The following is a 20,367-nucleotide window of genomic DNA, read 5'->3' on the forward strand; positions in this document are numbered from 1 at the left end:
TTATGGGAACACAGTGGTGCCTGGGGCCAGGAATCTGAAATAAGTGTGTAACAAAATGAAAAGCTCCCTAATAAATATTGTGCTATTTGTTTTTCTCAAATAAATTTCAAAAAGCAAAAGTTATTTTTCAGTTTTGATAAATTCAGAATACAAATCCATTCTTGTGGTGGTGAGAACCTTTTATTACAATTTACCTATCTTTTTTTTTTGCTAGAAATCAACACGTGAAAATGACACATAAGAGGCTTATGAATTATGAATTAGCTACAATAAATTATATTTCCTACTTGGCTTTATTTCAGAAGAGAAATTGTGCGGTTTTCAAAAGCAATAGATTTTTTGCCACTCTTACATATAACTTACAGACACTGTTGGTATATTTGTAATTAATATCCTGAAATCCAAATATAATAAATTATTGAAATAAATATCATTAAAGCAACTGATTAATAAGGCTGTTAGTGATAAACTTATACCAGCTCACCCCATGCTTAGACAGCCTTCTCAGAAAACACATTGTGCAGAAGAGATGCACTAGAACAGCAGCAAAGGAGGTAATGGCTAAGTGTGCTTTTTATCACTAGATACATTAATGATTGTGAGAAGATTTTGCAAAAAATAAATCATCAAAAATTGCATGGTAAAATTAGTAGTCTCTTTGTTGCAATATAAAAGGGAGCACATGTCAGTAAATCCATAGAGGAGTCAGAGTAAGGGGAAATAGCAGACCAATGCTGGTGATTAAAAGCTTGTGCTATTCATTGCTAGAAATACTCAAAGTAAAGAACGGTGCAAGGTTTTAATTAAAGATATGCAGAAAAAATGTCCAACCTCCTTATTCCATGCAGGTTATACAGTTTCTGAGTGAGACTCAGGTTCACTGAGAGAAAGAGGAAAAAAAGGATGAGACCATGCAGAAAGCATCAATTTGGAGTCTACAAACCTGTTCTTGTCAGACTGGTTCCATCCAGCCTAAACCCAGCTTTATCTGCTGCTGCAACCAGTGCTTGTGCAAAACTGCCGCTGGTAAAGATGGAGTCATCTGAGGAGCTACCTACACTAGATCTATGACTAGAAAAGTTACGGTCCTCATCAGACGCAGAACCCCATCCATTTACCATTGAACCTAAAAACAAATGTAGGGGTCTAGTGAGTTGTATACATTTGATATTTTATCTGTTTATTTAAAGCTCAAAGGCTCATCAACTTTATTTTCTTTCATCAGGAAACAAAGCAGTATCTATGCACAAGGAAACTTTCAGGTGTGGATGGAATTACATTCATTTTTTGTCCCTTGCTCTTTTGACCATATGTACAAAATAGACCACATTCTGATATCTTCTAAACTTAAGAAAATCAGTCCCAAAGTGATATAGATTTCCTAAAACCGAGTTACCCAAAATCACACTGTGGCCTACATCACTGCTTACATGGCAAAATAAGCAAGTGAGCACATGTGCAGCAGCAGAAATGCTGATTTTTTCAAAATAACAAGAATAGACATGGAGGGATAAATCATCTTGTAGAATTACTACACACTTAGTGATGATGCACAATGTTGTAGTGTAATTTTAAAATCTGACCTGCAAACACTTGTTTTAATTACATATACAAGGAAGTTATTGAAAATCTAATGTCTAAATGAAAACAGTTAAATCATGGTCTGCTTATTAGGCCCAAGATACAAGACACTGTGATATTGTAGGTAAGCTATCTGGCATAAAAAAAGGAAAAATATAATTGAAATCAGGAATTCAATTAACAACACACACCAGTGGTTCTCAACGAGGGATATGTGTATGTCTGGGGGTACACAGATGTCTTCCAGGGGGTACATCAACTCATCTAGATATCTGCCTGGTTTTATCACAGGCTACATAAAAAGCGCTAGTGTCGTCAGTACAAACTATAATTTCATACAGATAATTACTTGTTTATGCTGCTTTATACACTACACACAGAGACACCAAAGAAGAGCAGGGGCACAATATCAGATTTTGGTGTGGGGGGGTGACCTGTGCATACTGTGATGGGGGGAGGAGACTGAGGCCATGAGGAGGCGGACAGAGGACCGAGGCTTCAGCAGTATTACTGAGCATGCTCAGTACAAGCCGAGCACCAAATATGGGGGAAGCAACCCCATTCACCCCCACACACATACGCATCATCTATATCCAAGGGCTACCAAGGCACTGGAAAACTCTACTTCTTTTGCCATACAAATTAGCAGTTAACTGACAAGAGCACTGCATCTAATTCCAATTATAAAAGAGAGAAAATTAAATAAATATTTAAAACATCCTAAACTCTGGTCATCTGAAGAAGTGGACTGTGCCCATGAAAGCTCAAGATACCATCTAAATGTTTTGTTAGTCTATAAAGTGCTACCAGATCATTTGTTGTTTTAAGGACACTAGTTATCCTCAACATTTTTAATGTATATTCTTACTTTATTACTAACTCTGGGGGGAGAAAGACCCTGTCAGAACTCCTGGATTCTTTCTGAACTCTGGAAAGGATATGAGGTTTAGTGGGTTATGGGGACAGATACATTGAGCTCTTTTTTTGGCAAAAAACTTAGCAGTTAGCTGACAAGAGCACTGTATCTAATTTCTACATAAATAAAAATAAATAAATATTAGATACACTCAGCTCTAACACTAACACATTCTGACATCTAGTGGCAAGTCACTTAAGGACACTGGTTAGCTTTAAAATGTTAATATATATTCTTACTTTGTTACTAACTCTGTGGCAAGAGAGAGAGAGACCCTGTCAGGAGTCCTGGGGTTCTTCTCTCAACTCTGGAAGTAGAGTGTAGTTGAGTGGTTTACAGCAAGGGGGCAAATACATTTCAACTCTATATAAGAACATCAAAATAGCCAAAAGACAAAAGATCCTTCTATCCCAGTATCCTGTCTGCCAACAATGGGCAATGCCATTTGCTTCAGAAGGTATAAACAGAAGAGGCAATCATCATGATCCATCCCCCGTCACCTATTTTGTTTGTTTTACATTTCCTGCTTATAAATTTAATTGGGTCAGCTTCTTGTGTTATGTTAGTGAAAGAATGAATAACATTTCCTTATTATATTTTTCCACACAATTAATAATTTTCTAGATCTCTAACATATCCCCCACCCTTTAGTCATTTCTTTTCCAAGCTGGAAAGGCCCAGTCTTGTTAATCTCTCCTCACATGGAAGCTGTTCCTTACCCCTAATCATTTCTGTTTGCTCTTTCTGTACCTTTTCCAAATACAATATATCTTGTTTTAGATGGGGGAGGAGGGGCAGATCTGCATACAGTGTTCAAGATGTGGGCATACAATGCTTTATATAGAGGCAGTATGGTATTTTGTCTTATTATTCCTTTCCTAATGATTCCCAATATTCTGTTAGCTTTTTAGTTTTTAGATTGCCAACACACATTGAACAGATATTTTCAGGGAAATATCCACAAGGATTTCAAGATCTCTTTCTTCAGTGGTAACAGCTATTTTAACATCCATTATTTTTGTATCTATAGTTAGGATTACATTTTCCCATGTGTATTCATTTGCACTATTCAACTCTGAATTCCATCTGCCCTTGTGTTGCACAATCACCCAGTTTTGTGAGATAACTTTGTTACGCTTTGCAGTCAGATTTCGATTAGTCCCTGTTTACCCTCTTTTCAAGGACATTTAAAAGAAGTTTAACAGCAGTGGTCCAAATGCAGATCCCTGCAGCACAACACTCATTCCTACGCTTTCCCCCCCATCTTGTAAGTGGATTACTCAGCAATGTTTTCATGATGATCTAACCATCCTTCAATTGCTTGAATGCCCGACCTTTTGTTCTTTTTAATCACTCCATCTCCTTCCTTTTATAACAAACTCCCTACCTCCCCCCAAAACTAAAAAATAAGCAGCTCAAAGTTTGCAGATCATACCAAGCTGGGAGGGGTTGTGACTAATCTGGAGGATAGGATCATAATTCAAAATGATCTGGACAAACTGGAGAAATGGTCTGAGGTAAACAGGATGAAGTTTAATAAAGACAAATGCACAGTGCTCCACTTAGGAAGGAACAATCAGTTTCACACATACAGAATGGGAAGTGACTGTCTAGGAAGGAGTACGGCAGAAAGGGATCTAGGGGTTATAGTTGACTACAAGCTGAATATGAGTCAGAAGTGTGATGCTGTGCAAAAAAAGCAAACATGATTCTGGGATGCATTAACAGGTATGTTGTGAGCAAGACATGAGAGGTTATTCTTCTGCTCTACTCTGCGCTAGTTAGGCCTCAGTTGTAGTATTGTGTCCAGTTTTGGGCACCGTATTTCAAGAAGGATGTGGAGAAATTAGAGAGGGTCCAGAGAAGAGCAACAAGAATGATTAAAGGTCTAGAGAACATGACCTATGAAGGAAGGCTGAAAGAACTGGGTTTGTTTAGTTTAGAAAAGAGAAGATCGAGGGGGAACATGATAGCAGTTTTCAGGTATCTAAAAGGGTGTCATAAGGAGGAGGGAGAAAACTTGTTCATCTTAGCCTCTGAGGATAGAACAAGAAGCAATGGGCTTAAACTGCAGCAAAGGAGCTTTAGGTTGGACATTAGGAAAAACTTTCTAACTGTCAGAGTAGTCAAGCACTGGAATAAATTGCCCAGGGAGGTTGTGGAATCCCCATCTTTGGAGATATTTAAGAGTAAGTTAGATAAATGTCTATCAGGGATGGTCTAGACAGTATTTGGTCCTGCCATGAGGGCACGGGACTGGACTCGATGACCTCTCGAGGTCCCTTCCAGTCCTAGTATTCTATGATTCTATGAAACTCTGTTGCATTTAAGAACTGCCTCTGGAGTCAGGACATGGGCTTTAAGCAGACCTCAACTATGAAACCAGGGGTTCAAATTCAGGAGGGGAGCTACTGTCTTCCCTCCCCCCCCCCCCCCGCCCAGCTGCCCATAAATGATGCACTTAGAAGGGAGGTGCAAAAGGGCCAGCTGCCCTGGTACCAGCACTTTACAAAGACCTAGAGTGCCCAGCTACTGCCCACTACCATAGCAAGGGTAGAGCCCTGGATAGCAAAGGGTGGCTACAGAGGTTAGCCCCACCCTTCTGCCCAAGGCTGCACTCCTTCCAGAGGCCTGGAGCCAGGCCCTCCAACCTTTTCAGGGGTCTAGCAATTCTGTTGGCTGCCCTGACTATCCAGAACAATATTTATATTCAAATTGATATGGTAAAAATAAGCAAGTCAGCAATTTTTCAGTAATAGTGTGCTGTGACACTTTTTTAGTTTTAGTCTTATTTTGTAAGCAAGTAGTTTTTAACATAGGGGTAAACAACACCTAAAAGGGGTACAGTAGGGCTAGAAAAGGTGAGAGCCACACCCTTCTGAAGAAAGAAAAAAAGAGGAAGAGGGAGATGTTTCTTTGCCGCAAACTTCTTGAAAGTTTGCAATGGCTAAATGTTTTAACATCAGCAAAGTGGCAGGCCGTAATAAAACAGCTTCATGCATGCCAAAGATACAAGAACAGAAACTGAAGAGGTCTATAGAGGTCTGACAGGCAGAAAGGATGTTATGCACAACAGAGTGTGACAGAATTGGATTCTGCTTGCCAGGAGCACACGCAAAATTATTACTTTCCAAATAGACTCTACCTGACCCAGACAGATGTAAGAAAGCCAAGATAACAAACGGGAATCGTGAAACCAAACCTCCTCCAAATTTCCTAAACAATTAGGGGGGTCACAGAACATCATACAGAAAGGAGAGTGGTTGGTTGCCAATAGGTATTGATATGAAATATGGAAAAAACAATGATATAAATAGATATATAAACAGTGAAAGTAGACAAATAGAAATGAGATGCTATAGGTGAAAATGGTTTAAAAATAATTGTTTCATATGACCTTAAAGTTCAATATCTGCTTAGTTGCATTACTGAATTTTAACAGTGTAAGTAGTACAAAAATGTCTAAGTATTTGTTAAGGAAGAAAATTAAAACATACTTTCCAATTGCATATGGCATTCCATCTACTTGAATACCGGTCACATGATTTTCTGAAGCAGTTGCTATACAATATATACTAACTATGCATTTAAAAACCACACGCAGCGAGAGATCAGGCTTACTTAGCTATACCTAGATTTTAATTATTGCCAGATTATTATTACAAAAATACATATTTTTCATCAGCATACTTTTTAAAATGTTGGAAAACCCTAGAAACAGAAGTCCCACTTTTAAGCACAGAACAAGTAGTAGAATGGTGAGCAGCAGTGTACTCCAAAGCACATATGTGTGTGGGCACGCAGACCACACATACACAATGCGCGCACACCTCTTTCCCTTAAACTGCCATGCTTCAACTGTGTTATGGAGGGACTATCTCTAGGAATGAAAGGGTAGCTCAATCCTCTTGCTGATTTGATCTTTATTTGCTGATGCACTCGATGGCTACGTCCAGACTGGCATGATTTTCCGGAAATGATTTTAACGGAAAAGTTTTCCGTTAAAAGCATTTTCAGAACAGAGCATCTAGATTGGCATGGACCCTCTCCCGCAAAAGCACTTTTTGCAGAAAAGCGTCCATGCCAATCTAGATGCGCTTTTCCACAAAAAAGCCCTGATCGCCATTTTCGCGATCAGGGCTTTTTTGCGGAAAACAAATCTGAGCTGTCTACACTGGCCCGTTTGCGCAAAAGTTTTGCGCAAAAGGACTTTTGCCTGAATGGAAGCAGCATAGTATTTCCGCAAGAACACTGACAATCTTACATGAGATCGTCAGTGCTTTTGCGGAAATTCAAGCAGCCAGTGTAGACAGCTGGAAAGTTTTTCTGGAAAAGTGGCTGATTTTCTGGAAAAACTGGCCAGTCTAGACACAGCCAATGTGTTTGCTAGCTAGTGATGATTTTTTGGTATTATGAGTTCCCATACTTTTATAGCTGAACTTAAATTCAGACTAATCAGCAAACTGCTATTAAACTGTACTGAGCTTTTGGTCACCATTGACTTGGGCTATCACTGAAGTAGGAAATAGGGGTGTCAATATGCACATATTATTACCCTTCTCCAGTGCTACTCTGGCCAACAGCTTAAATGATTTTTTTCACTACAATCTATACAAATAAAAATGTTCCTTTGTTTATCTTATAAACATGTTGACAGTGACAACTAAAGATTGAACCTTGGTTTGTTATACAAACACCCCTCAAGCCATCATTAATTTTGGTTAATCTAGCACAATTAGTAAATGATGATTCCTTTTTTAATGGTGCTCACCGGCTCTGTTTTCCAAACCAGTTAAATAATTGGTATCCAAATAAAAGTAGAAAAAAGGTTACTGGTGGCCCTTTCTGATCAACTGTGTATTTTCCAAAAAGGCTTTTAGTAGATTTACCACCTTTGCATGCAGCAGCTTGCTCTGTGTTGTCCAAGAGTACATTGGAGTTTTTATTGGTTTCTGGAAACTGTAAATTTTCCTCTTGCAGATAGCAGCTATAAATGCAGTATGCAAACCAAAATCAACTATCTGAAAAGTTGAACTCTTTTTTCTTGCCCATAAAACAGTTTTGGATGCTAAGGCAAAGAGGAAGTTGTTTTGCTCTTACAGAAAGGTTAAGAGGATAGAATTGTTAGTCTATTGGAGATTGCTTGCTACTGATTTTATTATTTCCTGACATTTTACAGGCAATGAAAAAGCTATTTCTCTGTGCAATCTGAATATTTCAGTACATCTCTTATACTCTTTTTAAGTCTACTTCAAAGTAGGAATAAGAGATCCTCCGGAATAGGGCTTTATTCCAGAGGATCGGGCCAGTCTAGACGCTTTTTTTCCGGCTTTTCCCCAAGCAGGAAAAAAAGCGGCGGAGATGTTTATTTAAATCCGCGGGGGATATTTAAATCCCCCACGGATTTCCCTATTCCCACTTTCAAAATTAGCATGCCCCTTCCGAAAAAGGGGCCAGTGTAGACGTAGCCATAGGGTGTGTCTACACAGCACCCTAAAGTCAAAATAAGTTATGAAATTTGTACTACACAAATTGTGTATCTTATCTTGAATCTATTTCAAAATAGCTTATTTTAAAATTTGGTGTGTCTACACAGCGAGGTTTACCAGGAAGGCAAAATAGTGTGCCTGTTATTCCAAAAAATATTTCAAAATAACAGGCGGCTTATGTAGATGTGGGATAGTTGTTTCCTCTGGTATCCTGAAATAGTTGAGCAGTATAGATGTACCCTTAGAAGCACATGCTTAACTTTAAGTATTGAAGCCAACAAAACTTAAGTATGTGCGTAAGTGCTTTCCCAAATGAGAATCTTAAGCACATAGTTATCAAATTATCTGTATTTTCTTATAATTATCTCTTCTGGCCAGGGAAAATTCAGTAAAAGAATACAAGACATTCATACAATCTTGACACTTTATAGGTCTAACATAATTAAGGCATCTATAAACATTTAATGAAAAAATGAATTTATGCCACTTAGCCAAATTTATTTGTGTTTTTATTTTCAATCTTTCTTGATGTTTTGGTTTCCATATGGCTGAAAGGCTCAATTTTTTTTTCAAATTTATTCAAGCTGTTAGTGAAGAAATGCACATAGAACATTAAGTAGTTGCTCAAATGTTGCAAAGCAGTAAAATACTATGATAAAGTGGCATCTTGCTGTGTCTCTACTACATCTTCAGCACTAAAATTAATTTATGATCAGTCATCAATTCATTTACATGTCATTTTATGCTAAATCCATCCTTGCTGATGAATGCGCATTCCCAGATCCATTAAGCTAGGATAAAGTCTGTGCTTTATAGTATGACCCTGCTAATTGTTGTATTACCATTTTTATGAGATACAAAAACTAGCAGTTCCCTATTTCCTAAGTACATATTTAATCCATGAACCACATTCTTCCTATTAAATGCAATCTGCCTAACTGCCTGTAAAATAAAAACTTTAGCAATATGTATCCCTGAGCAAATCAATACAAATATTGACCTCTTCCTTGGTAAAATATTGGTTAAGTAACTGATGTATAATTTTCCAGAGTTATTCCTTTTGTGCTCAGGCCCAGTGAATAAACAGCTTTTACCACATAGCTAACATGCAAAGTGATTTTTTAATCAGGTTGAAAATATGCAAAACAAGTTCTTTTTTCACCTCTGTGCTATACTTCTTGTTGGCATCTTTATTAGAATTTTACATTATTTCATTTTTGTTACCCATGTGCAAGAATAACAACGTATTATTTTCAGTCATAAGAACCTAAGAACAGCAATACAGCATAGAACAACGCTCTTGTTTTTTTTATTATGGACAATACCTAATGCTTCTAAGGGAATCAACAGAACAGGGCAGTAATAAAGTGACCCTGTCATCCAGTCCCAGCATCTGGTAGTCAACAGTCCAAGGACAGTCAGAGCATGGGGTTACATTCCTGATTCTCTTGGCTAATAGCCATTGATGGACCTATCCTATTTCAGTGGAGCAGGCAATGAGTTTGATTCAATTCCCATGGGAGTTTACAGGGTTGCATCTACACTAAACTCTTCTCACCTCAATTTCCACATCAGTACAGATGCACTAATAGTGGGAATGGCATGAACTGTCATGTACAACGATCACTGGTGTTAGGCCACTCGGGTAGTTTACCCCTGCCTAGAGCAGATCTATCATATATGACACAAACTGAAAATTCTTAATATGTCTGTACCTTATTCGTAACTAGATCACTCAGGGTCTGTCTAGACCATAGGCTTTTGTTGACAGAGGCTTTGTCGACAGATAAGGTGTGTCTAGACTACAGGGTTTTGTCGACAAAAGTGGACTTTTGTTAAAAAAACTATACCTGTGTCTACACTGCCGCTGAGTTCTGTCGACATAACGTCGACAGAACTCAGCAGCTTTGTCGACAGCTGTAAACCTCATTCTACGAGAAATAATGCCTTTTGTCGACAGAGTTCTGTTGACAGAAGCCATTATTGAATCTACACCGTCCTTTTCGTCTACACTGTCATGTTGACAAAGCGGCTTGCTTTGTCGACAGGACTGGATGTAGGCTAGATGCTCTTTGTTGACAGAAGCTTTGTCAACAGTATCTGTCGACGGAACTTCTGTCGACAAAAGCTTGTAGTGTAGACATACCCATACTGTCAAAAAAGCTTCTGTTGACAAAGAGCATCTAGACTACATCCAGTTCTGTCGACAAAGCAAGCCACTTTGTTGACATGAGTATGTCGACGCAAAGGACAGTGTAGATGCAATAACGCCTTCTGTTGACAGAACTCTGTCAACAAAAGGCGTTATTCCTCGTAGAATGAGGTTTACCGCCATCGACAAAACTGCCGAGTTCTGTCGACAGAACTTGGCAGTAGTGTAGACGCAGATATAGTTTTGTCAACAGAAGTCCACTTTTGTCGACAAAACCCTATAGTCTAGACACACCCTCAGTGTTTCTATATGTCTGATGGTAAGGCTATGGAATTTGAAAAAGGGGGGGTTGCCAGACCTAAGAGTTTTTCTATTGACTTCAGTATAAAGAGGACCAAATCCCTTTACTGTAATCTTAGGCAATTAAGTTCCTATGTATTATTAAAGCAGAACATCAAGAATTCTGGTCAAAATTATGGCACAAAAGTGCATTATAAATGTGGACCCCTGTTGCCTACGCAGATGTAAGGGTCCATTATGTACCAAGCAGTTGGTGGGAGAGGGCCCTTCAGCATTACCCTCAAAACTCTCCTAAAATCTAGTTTTTGAGTGGAAGCACCAAAGTTCTGCTCAAACATGGTTTTCGATATTATTAGGACTTTTCTATTTGCCATAATAGGAGACTTCCTGGAGAAACACCAGCAATAAATCCCATCATTTAAACATGCCTCATGTCTGGTGAGTTTGGAGGTCTGAGTTCTGTTTCCACTGGATCAGTCTGCATAGCATTAAAATCTTTCCATTTGTGAATGCTGCAGGTTGCACCTCCCTGGTCTGGCGCTCTTTGGAGCTGAAAGGTCCTGGACCAGGGAGTTTGCTGGACCAGGGAAGGTCAGTGCTCCCTTGCAGGCTGTCCTATTCCCGGGCTTCTCTCCCTGGGGCTCCCTGCCCTGCTGCTGGCCCCACTAAAGCTGGCCCACCACAGCTCCCCACAATCTTCTGGGGTTCCTAATGGGCCCCTTGGCTGCTGCTGGTCCCAGTGCTGCAAGGTGTTCTCTGAGGCTCCCACCTGGATCCACCCAGTGCCACCACCCTGCTGCCACCAGGGGTTCCCCACCTGGGGCTGCTTGGCCACCCCACCCCTCTGCTGGGACTGTCTTGCTGCTGCTGGGGATTCTGGTCACCCACCGCCACCAGCCCTGCTTCAGCCAGGGCTTCTCCAGTGGAGGCTGATCAGTCATCCCAGCCCTGCTGCCACTGGGGTTTTTTCAGGGTTCCTGGCTGGGGCCACCTGGCTGCAGGCAGCCCAGCTGCAGCTAGGGGTTCCCTGGCTGGGGTTGGGACTCCCTGTCCACGTGGCCCTACTAATGCTGAGTTTTTCCCGGCTGGGGCAGGAGCTCCCCAGTCACAGCCTGGCCTCACTGATGCCTGGCTAGAGATGGGGCTCCCTGGTCACCATCTGGCCTTGTTGATGCTTGGGGTTCTGTGCTATGGTAGGGGCTCCCCAGATGCTGTCTGGTCCAGCTGGGGCACCTTTATCCAGAAACATTCCTGGTCCTACTGGACCACGGATGTTGCCAGACCAGAGAGTCCCAGATTTTAGAGGTTCAAGCTGTAGTTGGCTGCCTCATCAGGAAGGACAAGGATTGCTTCAGCTATGAAGACCAAACTGACCTCTCACACCTGGAGTTGATTTTTCCAGGTCAGTGTTGAGGAGACCTTTTAAAACATTGTTTCATGTCTCTAAAATTACTGAAGCCAACATTTATTTATATTTTTAAAGAAAAGGTGTTTATGTGAGGTTAGTGCTTGTGAAAGAATATTGACCCACATGCTAAGATACTGATGGCCTCAGAACAGAGAAACAACACAAATAGCACCACTGTCTTTAAAGACATGAGACAATGTTATAGAAGTCCCAGGAAATCTCTGTTCTAAATCTCTGTATCTGAAGCCCTATGCAAAGAACGAGTTTCTATTTTAATGCGGGAGAGGGGTGAAACTGCTCATCAGTTATTTTTATGGCAGGATGTGAGGAGACCTCAGGAATTCCTAACATATCAAAGATAAGCAAATTAGGCAATTTGAGGAACCTTTGAAACAATGGGTTCTACATGTGTTTTACATACCCCACTTATAGCTGAAAAACCTAGCCTATGGGGGTAAAGAGATCACAAAAATCTCAAATTATTATCCTTTGAAACATTACCCACAAATATAATATGCACTCCCTCATGTGAAAGTTATACGATTGCTAACAGACTCAAACCAAGAGAGAAAATGAAGGCTTTGATCATACTTCCCGATATAGTTATTGAAGAAGGCAGAAAACAATTTGTTATCAAGATGCCTGAGATTCTGTGGCTCATTTATACTAAACAGATGTATTATTTATAGGTTATGAGGTAAAGCACAACTTCTTCCTGCAACAAACAGCTTCACAGTCTGAGATTTTTAACATATCAATAATTAAGCAGTATTTCTATCTAGAAAGCAGGTTTGATTTTTATTCATAAAAGCATAAATTGTAATGAACACAGAAGTATATTAACAGTACACAAATGCAGCTGTCTTCACATTAGGTAAAGAAGGATAGTAATAACAGTTGAAAATGTGTGAAATGCTCATTTTCTGATACACAGATAAATCAATATTGACATATTAATGCACACTGACGGGACAATATATAGTAAGCTGATTTTTTTTTTATTCCTGTATTATCACCGTAAAACCTTTGCTGCATTCCTAATGGAAAGGCTTCAGAGCCATTAGTGAGATATGCAAAAATATGCAGAATTATAGCCTGAAGGAGATTATGCTAGAAATTCAGGCAAAGTAGCTTAACATATTCGTGCACTAATAAGTCAGCCTTCTGAATTCAAAGATTTAAACTTTAACTCTACAGCTTTCAGTTGGATCTGGATTTCAAATCACAACATGAGAGCTACAGTTCTTAAATCTTAATTAGCTTGGCAAGCAGTCTGGCCCCAGGGTAAAGGAAAAACTAGAAAGTGGGATAGAGCAGCACACTGTTTAATTCAACAAGGGAAGAGGAGGAAAATTATAGGTACTGATGCTTCATCACTGTCACATTCCTGCCTCCATCAGTGGGAATTGCAAGGTATTTTCAGAGCTGCAATGTTTAGATAAAGAAGTAAAATTCTTAGAACTTGTAAGGCACAGAGAGGTAAGATAAAAATAAGTGGTGCTACATTAATATGTCCCTAGTGAGCAAGTGTACTCTTTAGGTATATCTAGAAATTCATGCTTTCACATAAAGATCAATGACTGAAGAGACAAACAATATTTTTAATGAGCTATATAAGATCATACACATTTGAGTAATCAATAGAGGCAAATCATCATGGATGTAGTATGTTACGTCCACGTCCACTGTCAATATAAAGGAAAGTTTGCAGATGCCTCAGAATTGGTTCATAATGTTTATATAAAAAACCAGCTTTTTCTCAGAAAACTCCATGACTACTTGTCTTTCATTAACAGCAAGTTTACTAATTCATCAGATTCAGTGGAATAGTTTAGCATGAATTTTCAGGCCTCTCTTTGTTGATCCCTGTTGTAACTTTTTTAGGCATGCAAAGAACAAGGAATGGTGAAGAAAAAGGTGACTGAATTGATAAATATCTTCACTGAAAGGGAACAATTATTAAACCAAACATTTTGAAATGGGTACAAAATATATGTTTCCCTATATGTACATTTTGTTCAGTCTACAAATAAACTCTGTGCTGATGTAGCCATGCTTATTCTGAAAAGTGTTTCTACTTCCATGCATTCATCAGTACACACTTTTACACAGCCAAATATCTAAAACATTCCAAGATAACATTTACTTTTTATACTGTTCCAAATATACTAAATATAGTGTATCATTTCAAAGTTGAGGGCTTTCCCCCTTTTTATGTAATAGACTTGCTTTCCCAATAGAGTGAACTTTTCATGAAAGACAGCATATAATTGAGTTTTCTTTCATGTCTTTAAAGCTTTTTAAAATTCATGGATTTTCTTATCATTTTGCAGCAAAGCAAAAGTATTTTCAAATCCTTCTTTAACTTTAGAATTTAATATTAACATATTTTAAATGTCACAGAAATAGAATGGAATACATTTTTGCTTAAAAAGTATTCAAATTATGATGTATTTTAATATAATAAACAGATTGGTTTCATTGTTAAATATGTTTGGTTACCTGTCACGGAGCTGTCTAGATTGTCCATACTGGATCCTGGAGTATGCTCTAGACCTCTTAGTGGCCTAGTGATTTCTATAGCTTCCTCTTCGATATCCTCCTCATCGTCATCTGGAATGTCTGTTTCCAAATCTGAAATAAGGGTTCCAGCTACATATCCAAGTGGTGGAACTGGGGCCAGAGGAGGCTGACTATTGCTTTGGATGTGCCTATACAAACAGACAAACAGAAATGCTGTTGGGCTGAGTAGAAAACATTGATTTGGTGGGCCGATGAGAAAAGAGACAAAATGTCCAGTATCGCCTGAATGTATTTACAAAGTTGTTTCGAAGTTACTTACCCCAGAAAAGTTGAATCTCATATCTATCTCAGGTACATATATGGTACCCATTGTCATGGTATGTGAACACCATCTTTAATATTTTCCTTACTACAATCTCAGAGGTGTGGAGAACTGTTATTACCCTCATATTAAAGATGGGAAACTGAAGCACAGAGAGATTTAGTGAGTTGCCCCAGGTCACATAAGAAGTCTATGGCAGAGTAGGGTCTCCTGGAACAAACTGCTGGCACATTCTCTCTCTCAATACAAGCCAAAAGCTTTTAAATTCAACTTGAACTGCAGGAAGAGGACATTTTCCCCTCCACCCAAACTAGAACTGAATTCAGCCTGAAGAGCACAGAATGGTTTCCATGAGACCAGTTGTCAGGTAAAATGGATTGTAAAATGGGAACCCCAGTGTCATGGGAGTCAGGCAGTCAGAGAGCCCCTGACAGCTCAGCTGGTGGTGGCCAGGGAACCCTCAGCAATGGTGGGGCTAGGCCACAGCAGTGGGGTTGGTGGCAGCTGAGCAGCCTGGGGCTGGGAAACCCAGAGGAACCGCTGGAGACAGAGGGGCTGGTGTCCGCCAGGCAGCCATGGCTGGAAAACCCCTGGTGCAGCCATCAGGCAGCAGGGTGGGGAGCCTCAGCTGGGCTGGCTTTAGTGGGGCAGCGGAAGGGCAGCGAGCCCAAGCCTTGAGAGGTCAGGGAGAGGAGCCATTAGCGGGGTAGCCAGCAGGGGAGCCTTGACCTCCCTTGATCCAGCAAATTCCCTGGTCTGGGATAGTTCAGGTACGGAGGGTGCCAAACCAGAGCGGTTCAACCTATAGTATGGAAAATGTCAGTGTATGTGTTATGTACAAGAGTAAAGGAAGTTTAGTATTTTTTAAAATTATTATTATTGTTGTTGGTATTTGTACAATGCTTTAGGGGTTGACTAGAATCTGAGTGCTTTTATCCTACTTTAAGAACCATCTCCTTGGATAGATTCTAATTTATATCCTCTGCTGTACACAGAATGCAAAGGAAACTTCGCTCCTTAATTTAACTCTTGACAAATAGTGTGGTTATACCTCAGTGCAGCAAAGAATGTAAGTATGTGAACAGAACGATTGAAGCCAATGGAATTTCTCATGTGCTTAAAGTTAAGCAAGTACTTAAGTACTCAGCTAGGTCAAGCCATAATGATTACGAATTTTTCTAATAATCTCCAATGCATTATCCCCTAAGTCTCCAGTTAGTCAGTCCCTGAGTTTCCCCTCCCAAAATTCTTTGCAGTAATATATCTAATTCCTTTTTATCTCCTTGATTTTCTTCCTCTGTGTTCAGAACAATAGTTTTATGGGAAGAAAATTAAGTGACAGACCTTCCTTTTTAAAGGTATAATCTGACTCCTATTTAAGTCAATGGCAGATCAGTCCCTAAGACAGAAGGAAACAGAGTTATACAGTAGCAAATCACAGACCAGCCAAGTGTCACAAACATAGTAAAATCACCTATCTTTAACTGAAGCACTGTAGATTTATTATACTGACAGGTTTCTGGCTACTAGTTTCGAGAGTGAATAAGAAAACATGTTTATTTCCTATTATAGGTGATTGTTCCAAAGTTTCAAGCTCAATTAATGTGGCCCTTCACACAACCGATTTTGAAATCTGTGAACCGTATGTTTGTTATGGAAAATCATGATTGATTTTCTGCAGCAGCTCTAATAAGGGGAGCAGGACCCAGACTCTTAGAAGTAAGCTGCTTTCTTTAATAATCTGTTTGAGAGGGTGCTGTGACAGGCTGTTGGAGGATTCTCAGAAGCTGGTTGCCTTTTAACTTGGCTGTTTGCAATCTGTGAAGTGGGTCATGGTTGGTTAGCATGGTAGAAAGCTCAGAATTAGTCTCCTGTCAGAGGAATAGGTCTCACAGGCTATGTTTAGACTGCAGGCGTCTTTCGGAAGAATCTTTTTTTCAGAAGAGATATTCCGAATGAGAGCATCCACACAAAAAAGTGTATCGAAAAAGTGATCTGCTTTTTCGAAAGCTAGTGTCCACACTGAATGGACGCTATCTCCCATTTAAGCTGTGATTACTATGGACAGAGTGGCCATCAGGGCACCTGTGCTTTTCCCTCTTCTTTTGAAAGAACTCCCTCTTCCCCATCAACACACACCATTTTCCAAAAGAGCTCTTTCCTTATAGAAAGAGGATTACCAACGCCAGAAAAACCCCTCTATTCTTTCGATTTACTTTGGGAAGAACGCGATTGCAGTGTGGACGTAACTCTGTAGTATAGACATACTCACAGTGAACTGACTAAGGAGGCTAGGCCTCAGAATATGCAGTAGGTCATACTGACTGCAGTTGAACAGGCTATATAAAGTAGACGTGGATTGGTGGATAGCAACATTCCAAAATGGCCTTCCTAACCCTTAATAAGAAATTGTGCACTTATTGAGCAGGAAAAGAGATTTCAGCCTCCTGGCTGAAGTAAGCAATTTTGCCTGCTTGCTGGTATAAAATGGCTTTTAGGTGGCATGAGAGAATTAATTTTTGGTTCATGTATATGGGTTATGGGTATGACATATATTTACATGTGTGCATTTTTATAAGCTTAAATCAGGTGGATGACCCTACCCCAAAAAAGCATAGATGTAAACATACAATTCACCATGTCATCTGCCATCAGAATGGCACCTGCTGTTTGTAGGCCACTGGAAGCATTACAGCTGCAAATTACAGCTTAGTAGGTTTCACAGGCAGGGCACACATTTCTGTGCTCATTTGAGTCAGATAATGGAATGGGCCAGAATTAGCTACTGCATGGGATTTGGGCCAGGCTCATGAGCAAACTAGAGGGCTATACTAGGCACAGTGGCACTGTAGTAGGGCCTAATTATCCTGTTGATTGAATGCAGCTTGCAAATAGTCCTAGAGACTTCCAAGGGAAAACAGCAGGCTTTGATTTGGCATGGACTGTGTACCTGTCTGTTCCATTTATGATGGCAAGTATGAATGTAGTTGTGGCATTTGTCTGCCAATGAAGCATGTCTGCTTCTTTGCTCATGGACTGCCATTCAGCAACTAGCTGCACTTTTATTTTCTGAGATTCTCAGACTCGTTTTATTTTTTTAAATTGAAAAGTTTGAAAAGGACAACTACTATTTAGGAGACATCCAGAAAGCAACTGACCTTCAGTTCTTGTCCTGTGCAGCTGAAAAGTTATTTTTAGTCCCTGAAGAGATTATGAATAATGTTTGTTTTATAGTGAAAATGTTACAGTGATATTTGCTTGTTCCTTCTTTGAATAGGCAAAACTCAGTCTAAAAGACCAGCAATGTTCAGTGTAATTTAACAGCTTTTTTCCCTGTAGTTTCTGTTTTCTTCTTTTTAAAATTAGAGTATTATTTCAACACACTATCTCAACTCTTAGCCATGTGGATACTTCATTCTGATGGGAATGTAAATTAAGCTAATTCTTAAAAAAAAAAAAGTTCTGTAGATAATGGAGGAGACTGGCTGAAGTTTGATATTTAGTGCCTCATTATTTCTAAAGTCCTGATAAATTCAATTTATTTTTTATCTTGAAATGTGTGGATAAATGTTATTTGTGGATAGGGCTGATCAACTGGTGCATACCAGCATTACAGTGGCATATCATCTTTAAATGTATTTTTAACACAAATTTACTACAATATATATTTTAAGCTTTATTTTCACGGCACAGAGATATTATTTTAAATATATTTTTTTCAATTAACAGTTTCAATTGTTTATAGAGCTAACAATTATGGCACTGGAAACTGTATTATGAAAGTATCATTTTCCAAATTATATTTGTCTAACTTGAACATTTACCATGTTTGCTTTGCTATGTCAAACTGGTAGGCTCTGGTTAATTCATCAAGGTGGGCTTGAAGCATTGGCTGCATTTCCTCTCGTGGGGAAGGTGTGAGAGTCGCAGTTGACTGCTGTCCAAAGGAGATTGCTGGTGAAGAGGCCACCCCTCGGACAGGTGGTGTAGGGACTCTGTCATCATCTTCTTCAAGCTCATCCTCCATGCCCTGGTGTAAGTAAGTCTGAACTGGTAAAGGAGGACACCAACCATCACTGTCATACCTGAAATCAAGATCATGTAAATTTAGTATCTATATACTCAATATACTCCAGGAAAAGGTTGGCATCTTTATTATCACTCTGTATTAGTCACATTACCATAGATCGTAGGAGCTCTACTTATAGACTAGATCTCCATTGTGTTGGAAAAGGTGAGTTTTGAGGAGGCATTTGAAGATGCACAATGAGGTTGTTTGGTAGATGGTTATGGGACATGCCCACCCTGACATGTAGTTTGAGTCTTAAATATTATTTTAACTATAAGTAGGGCAATAACTATTGAAATTTGTCCGATTGGCTTTGGTTCTTTGTTTAATTGCCTTATAATAGCGAAGCAATTTGAACAAAACTTGCTACCACAAACCACATGTCCATTACCATATTTTTAAATATTAATTAGATAGTGTTGTTTCACAATTACCAAAGGAAATTAACTAACTCACTTTCTGGACTATTAAGCTAAGATAATGCATTAAAGATTTACCTGCATCTAGACATGAAAACCCAAGTCACTGATTAAGAAAGAGTGAAAGAATTCAAATATTTAGATATAGCATTCCTTACTCCCACCTTCCTAATAAGCATATATTATGTCTCTTCTTGTAATACCCAAAGCAGTGACTAAAGGTATTGAACCATGTCAAGAGAGATTTGGAAAATGTGTTGGTACCATTATTACAACTCAGTCATTACTCCTGCACAGTTGGTAAATTAATCTGTAACTGGAAAAGCAAGCAGACTTTTCACATGCTGTTTTATAACCTGCTCCACTCCACATGACCTCTAATATAGCCCTGATGTAGGGGTGAGGGAGGGTGGCTGGCACAGGAGATATCTATTCTAGTTTGATGTAAACAAAGATCTCTGAGCAAATTCTCAACTGGACATTTAGGTATATATACATTGGGTTTTAAAACCTGTAACAGCAAATCTCAGAGCCTAGATGTATAAATGCAGGCTCATGTTACAGCATTAAAGACAGCAGAGTGGAGTTCAGGTTTTAGTGTGCAGTGTGAACATATGCCTAGGGCCATATTTTTTTGAAAAAAGTATTTAGGCACCCAGTGGGATTTTCAGTAGTACTTAGATGCCCAACTCTCATTGGAGCTAGGGTCTAAGTGCTTCTGAAAATTCCATTTGGTGCCTATCTCCATCTTTAGGCACCTAAACACTTTTATAATCTGGCCATTCAATCCATACCCCAGCCCCCATTTCTGTCTCATTACAAAGGAGCCAGAAACAGGGGAGGGAATATGGCTCTCAATGTAAAGCCCTACAGTTTGTAAATACAATATTACAGCAATGACTTTCAATGCACGACATGTAATGAATTCAGAAGTTACGATTTCCACGAAGACTATAAACTGAACACATTGCTTTTGTGTATTTTATGCAACCTAGAAAAAAATATTAAATGCATACAATAGCAGCACGCCCATTTCACGCCGTACACAAGGGGAGGTTACACACACATGATAAATTACAGAGCCATCTGATAAATTGCATTTATCATGCACCTGGACCTCTTTGCTAGCCCCACACTTACTAATTAATCTTCACTGGTACTTCTTTGATGACACTCTAAATTTCTAAA

At 39.3% G+C, this 20,367-nt stretch overlaps 1 protein-coding gene across 24 annotated transcripts in view; it reads right to left on the minus strand.

Moving 5' to 3' along the window:
• ROBO2 (roundabout guidance receptor 2) overlaps positions 1–20,367 on the minus strand; it is a 625,770-nt gene that overhangs the window by 23,706 nt on the left and 581,697 nt on the right. For 12 of the 24 annotated variants that reach the window (XM_014580512.3, XM_014580518.3, XM_014580510.3 and 9 more), the window contains 3 exons: positions 18,516–18,776; positions 14,349–14,557; positions 944–1,126 (listed from right to left, as the gene is read on the minus strand). In XM_014580512.3, the coding sequence (XP_014435998.2) occupies positions 944–1,126; positions 14,349–14,557; positions 18,516–18,776 (653 nt within the window). The remainder of the gene's footprint in view (positions 1–943; positions 1,127–14,348; positions 14,558–18,515; positions 18,777–20,367) is intronic. The other 12 variants (XM_014580520.3, XM_014580517.3, XM_075909832.1 and 9 more) reach the window with 1 other exon arrangement.

Source organism: Pelodiscus sinensis, chromosome 1, assembly GCF_049634645.1.
Source record: "Pelodiscus sinensis isolate JC-2024 chromosome 1, ASM4963464v1, whole genome shotgun sequence".
NCBI lineage: Eukaryota > Metazoa > Chordata > Testudines > Trionychidae > Pelodiscus > Pelodiscus sinensis.